Genomic DNA, 5,140 nt, shown 5'->3' with positions numbered 1-5,140 from the left:
CCCAGCCCGCGCTGTCTCTGCCCAGGTCGCCCACTGCTACCCGGAGCACATGGCCAGCTTCCCGCAGCAGCTGAAGGAGCTGCTCTCCTACCACCACACGGTGCTGGACGCAGACCTGCGCATGGTGAGGAGGGAGCAGAGGTGGATCGCAGAGGGCGTGATGGAATGCTGGTCCTGACTCCTGGCTTCTCTCTTGCAGACGTTCTGTAAAGCTTTGATCTTGTTGAGGAACAAGAACCTCATCAACCCCACGAGTTTGCTGGAGCTCTTCTTCCAGCTGCTGCGCTGTCACGACAAGCTCCTCCGAAAAGTAAGAGCTGACAGAGGCCGCTCTTGGCTTCCCGCGGCGTCTGAGCGCGCTGCCAGAAGAGCGTGCTGCTTTGGTGCAGGGGTTTTATTGCTTGTGTTATGAGAAAAGAGCGTTCTCAGTGGCGATGGTGCTTGGGCTGTCAGGGGGCTCGTGTAGCCTCTCGGTGTGACTCGTGGCTTCGTCCCTCTTGTCTCTCTGCGGACAGACTCTGTACACCCACATCGTGTCGGACATCAAGAACGTCAACGCTAAACACAAGAACAACAAGGTGAACACGGTGAGTACTGCAGCTTCCAGCCACGCTCCCCTTCGGCCTCTGGGCGTCCTGAGAGACTCGTGGTAATTAACGCTCCCCGGTAATTAATGCTCCCCACCTTTTCCTCAGACGCTGCAGAACTTCATGTACACCATGCTGAGGGACAGCAATCCCACCGCCGCCAAGATCTCCCTGGACGTGATGATTGAGCTGTACAGAAGGAACATTTGGTAGGGCCGGGCTCTGCTCCTCTTTAGCCCCGCTGGGAGCTGATTTTGTGACTGTGGAGACGGTGTCAATCCGTCTCCTGTCCCTGGAGCTGGTTTGTCTGCCCCGTTACGGGGTGGGTTAGATGGAGAGCAGGTGTGTCTGGCTGTTTAGCTGAGGCCACTGCTGTCCTGGAAGGAGAAAAGGGAGTGCCAGAAGCTTGGCCTCCTTGTCCTCAAAGCTACCTGGAGTGTTGAGGGACCTGGTTGTGACGAAGCTTCCCGTGTGTGCAGTGGCGCTGCACGACACGTGATGCTCTGAGAACAATCTGGAATGGCAGGAGCTGAACTAAAAGGTGCTGGTTTGTCTTACTCCAGGAACGATGCCAAAACCGTCAACGTCATCACCACCGCCTGCTTCTCCCGAGTGACCAAGGTGAGGGCAGCCTCGCAGCAGGTAGATGTGAGTGCCCGTGGGAGACAGGAGGTGGATTTGCCTCCCCAGAGCTGCTGCGGCTGCTGCGGGAGCCCAGCTGCCCTCTGCGCCTCTGGCTGCCCAGGGTGTAACGCGTGTCTAAGACACCCGCGGCTTCCGCCTGCCTCCTGCTCTGTGGGGGATGTTCCCATCTGCGGGGAGAGGCTTCCTGCTGGAGCAGTGCCTGTGGGGCCGCTGTAAGCGCTCTTGTCTGTTTGCCCTGTCCGAAGCGCATTTCATTGACTTTTCAGGTGCTAGTCGCTGCTTTGAAGTTCTTCCTTGGGAAGGATGAAGATGAGAAGCAAGACAGCGACTCGGAGTCTGAGGTGGGTTCAACCCCTTGCTCTGCTCTCCAGACTCTCGGTAGGTTTGTCTGTAGGTCTGGAACTCCCAGCACAGGGTGCAGTCGCTGTCTGTGACTGATCCGTGCTCGCTAACCGGCTGTAGCAGCTGCGGTGGCGCTGGGCTGATGGGCTCTGGCGGGTAGCTGTGGCTGGGTCTCTGGAACTGGGATTTTACGTGCTGACATTTATGCATGATGAAATGTAGGAAGAGGGGGAGTTTTCAGAGACGTAGTCTTTCTTCCCTTGAGTCCCACTTGGAGTGATGTCACCTGAGCCTTGTGTTCCTCGTGTTAAGGACGATCTTCCCACGGCCAGAGACTTGATGGTGCGATACGGAACGAGCAAGAAAACCACCAAGCGCAAGAGGAAGCTGGAGAAAGCGATGAAGGTCCTGAAGGTGAGGAGGGGGCCTCTGGCTGAGCAGAGTTCCAGGTTAATCCTTCAGGAGCAGAGGGCTCCTTGTCGCGCTGGTTGACTTAGCTCCCACTGTGATGCTTTGCTTGTCTCCTCCGCTTCACTTAGTGGTAGTTTGCTTGTTAAAAATCGAAGTGCCTCTTCCTGAAGAGAAGAACGATCCACAGCAGCTTTTAACAGCTGCCTGGAACAGGAGAACTTGCAGCTCTTTGGTGCCAAGACAGAAAAGTTTCTCTTTGCCTTGCAGAAACAGAAGAAGAAGAACAAGCCGGAGGTGTTCAACTTCTCAGCGATTCACTTGATTCACGACCCCCAAGGTGGGCACGCGTTGCCTCTTGTCTTTTGTGAAGTTAGGTGTCAATCCCAGAGCCTGAAGCTCAGAGTTCTGCTTTGCGCTCTCCAAGCCTACCACGAATCTTTTACTACTTTTTCTTCTAGACTTTGCAGAGAAACTGCTGAAGCAGCTGGAGAACTGTAAGGAGCGGTTTGAAGTGAAGATGATGCTCATGGACCTGATCTCCAGGCTGGTTGGAATACACGAGGTACGTACTGATGGCCTTACTCAGGGTCTGGTTGGGGGGCTGTGCCTCTGGAAGATGAGGCTGGATTTGTGCCGGGGTTGACCATGCAGAGGCGTGGTCAGAGAGCTGCCCGTCGGCCTCCTGGAGTGGTGTAGTGGTGGAGGTTCCTGTGGTGCCAGGTGAGCTCTGCTGGAGAAAGCTGCTGGTCTGGAGTAGCTGGGTTGTCCCTGACAGACAGAGGGGAACATGCCGCTGGGGTGATGTCGGGTTAAAACACAAGCAGCTCACCTCTCCCAACTTCTTTCCTGCAGCTCTTCCTCTTCAATTTCTACCCCTTCGTTCAGAGGTTCCTGCAGCCCCACCAGAGAGGTACGTGGCTGCTGGCGGTCACACGGCTGGTCCCTCGCTCCTCGGGCACCGCCAGCGCTGAGCCGGGGCGCTGCCAGTCAGCAGGTAGCAGCAGTGCTGTGGGAGCGGCCCAGAGTGCGGATGGAGGAAGTGACGGGCCCTGACTGCCAGAAGTGCTTTGGGCTTCCCTGGAAGCTCTTCACCCTGAGCACTCGGGGACCTCCAGCAGCGGAATTAAATGGATCTGCCAAGTCCCTCGATGCTTCCAAACCGCGGCTGGAGGAGCAGAGCGTGACTGCCTTCTGCTGCTTTGCGCTGCTGGTGCTTCGCTCCAGACCCAGAGCGTTTCTATCTCCCTCAGCTGGCTGTTCAGGGCCTGCGCTGCCGCAGGGGTGGAGGCCACGTGAGTTCCTCATGCCTGGGGGGAGAGGAGAAACAATGGCCCCAAATAACCTGAGACTGAAGTGGCTTTGAGACAAGGATGAGCTGCTTGAGTGGGCTGGTTAGCTCTGGCCAGTGACCCCCCCCGGCTGCAGCAGTGGCCTCCGCTGTCCTCTGCCCGCGTGTCTTGTCTTCCAGAAGTGACCAGGATTCTGCTGTTCGCTGCACAGGCTTCGCATCAGCTGGTGCCGCCTGAGGTCAGTGCTCCGGTGTCGGGGGATGTTAGAGGTGCCAGCAGGCCACCATGGCAGCGAAACGGAGTGCACTGGTGGGGAGGGGAACCTTGGTGGTCAGACCCCTCGTCTCTAAAGGCTCGTGGTCATTTTGGCCACTGGTGCGAGTTCTCAGGGGTGGTTTTGCATAGCGAGGAAAAGCAGAACATCTATCTTAATTTTTCCAAGAGAGTTTCTCTAGGAGAGGCTCGCAGGGGTAGGGGGCAGAGCCGGCGCCGGGCCTGGTGTCTATCAGATTTCTCTAATTCTATCAGATTTCTCTAATTCTATCAGATTTCTCTAATTCTATCAGATTTCTCTAATTCTATCAGATTTCTCTAATTCTATCAGATTTCTCTAATTCTATCAGATTTCTCTAATTCTATCAGATTTCTCTAATTCTATCAGATTTCTCTAATTCTATCAGATTTCTCTAATTCTATCAGATTTCTCTAATTCTATCAGATTTCTCTAATTCTATCAGATTTCTCTAATTCTATCAGATTTCTCTAATTCTATCAGATTTCTCTAATTCTATCAGATTTCTCTAATTCTATCAGATTTCTCTAATTCTATCAGATTTCTCTAATTCTATCAGATTTCTCTAATTCTATCAGATTTCTCTAATTCTATCAGATTAAGTTTGCTTAACCTCTCCTCTTGCTCTCAGATTATCCAGTCAGTGCTGATGACGATTGCCAACAACTTTGTCACTGACAAGAACTCCGGGGAGGTCATGACCGTAGGGTGAGTACACAGTCTCAGAAACGTAAAGCTCTCTCTGAATGTGGGAAAGTATTTCTGTTTTTAAACCCCCTGCAAGTCAGCTGTACTGTGCTCCCAAGACCCTGCGTGTTGGGGCAGCACCTCGGCGTCAGCTGCCTGTGTTTTCGGTGGTGTTCTCCGTCCCAGAGCGATGGGTTTCCGAGCTGAGCGCTCAGGCTGCTGTGTGTGGACACAGGGGCTATTTTGTGAGCTACTCCCTTTCCTCTTGGCATGGTTTTAGTTCAGATATTTGAGTCTTTGCGTGGAGGTGGTTTTAATTTTTGTCCCTGGCCTGGTGGCTGCTTTCCCTGCCTGCCAGCACCCAGACTGCGGCTGCAGCATCCTGACGCCGAGGGTCAGGCAAAATAAGAGCTGGGGACTAGAGTATGGGCCAGAGATGGAGGGGTTTGGAGAACTGTGGCGTGGGGCGCTCCTCCGTGGAATTAACGGTTGGGTAAATGCTGTACGAGGTTCGTCACGTTGGTTACTGGGCCGGTGGGAGTCTGTCCCAGCTGCGGTGCTCAGAACAGAGCTAATTCCCGTTTTTACAGGATCAATGCAATAAAGGAGATCACTGCGAGGTGTCCGTTAGCCATGACGGAAGATCTGCTCCAGGACCTCGTTCAGTACAAGACCCACAAAAACAAAAGTAAGGGTGTTACGTGGACATGACTCACATCTCTGCTGCTGCATGATCTGCTCCTCTGTTGTTCCAGCCTTCGTCACGGTGACACCTGGACTGGTTTCACGTGGGCTGGGAGGGTCCATTTCCTGTGGCTGTGGCATTTCTTTGTATTCGGGGTGTCCACACACAAGAGACAGAACAGTGCAGGGTGGTGGTGGCAGGG

The 5,140-nt window shown here is 54.0% G+C and overlaps 1 protein-coding gene across 1 annotated transcript in view; it reads left to right on the top strand.

Annotated features, from left to right (window-relative positions):
- Positions 1 to 10: 10 nt before the first annotated feature.
- Positions 11 to 5,140, top strand: part of SDAD1 (SDA1 domain containing 1) — a gene marked incomplete at its 5' end in the record, with an annotated part of 8,283 nt that continues 3,153 nt past the window's right edge. The window contains 13 exons of the mRNA XM_010138773.1: positions 11 to 124; positions 200 to 310; positions 516 to 587; positions 696 to 796; positions 1,151 to 1,208; positions 1,499 to 1,573; positions 1,887 to 1,988; positions 2,253 to 2,322; positions 2,444 to 2,547; positions 2,838 to 2,895; positions 3,454 to 3,512; positions 4,198 to 4,274; positions 4,844 to 4,941. Of these exons, the coding sequence (XP_010137075.1) occupies positions 11 to 124; positions 200 to 310; positions 516 to 587; positions 696 to 796; positions 1,151 to 1,208; positions 1,499 to 1,573; positions 1,887 to 1,988; positions 2,253 to 2,322; positions 2,444 to 2,547; positions 2,838 to 2,895; positions 3,454 to 3,512; positions 4,198 to 4,274; positions 4,844 to 4,941 (1,099 nt within the window). The remainder of the gene's footprint in view (positions 125 to 199; positions 311 to 515; positions 588 to 695; positions 797 to 1,150; positions 1,209 to 1,498; positions 1,574 to 1,886; positions 1,989 to 2,252; positions 2,323 to 2,443; positions 2,548 to 2,837; positions 2,896 to 3,453; positions 3,513 to 4,197; positions 4,275 to 4,843; positions 4,942 to 5,140) is intronic.

This window comes from Buceros rhinoceros, unplaced genomic scaffold (assembly GCF_000710305.1).
Source record: "Buceros rhinoceros silvestris isolate BGI_N320 unplaced genomic scaffold, ASM71030v1 scaffold33370, whole genome shotgun sequence".
In the NCBI taxonomy this organism is placed as follows: domain Eukaryota; kingdom Metazoa; phylum Chordata; class Aves; order Bucerotiformes; family Bucerotidae; genus Buceros; species Buceros rhinoceros.
Note: the sequence above shows the minus strand (reverse complement) of the source record. Positions and strands in the feature narration are given on the sequence as shown.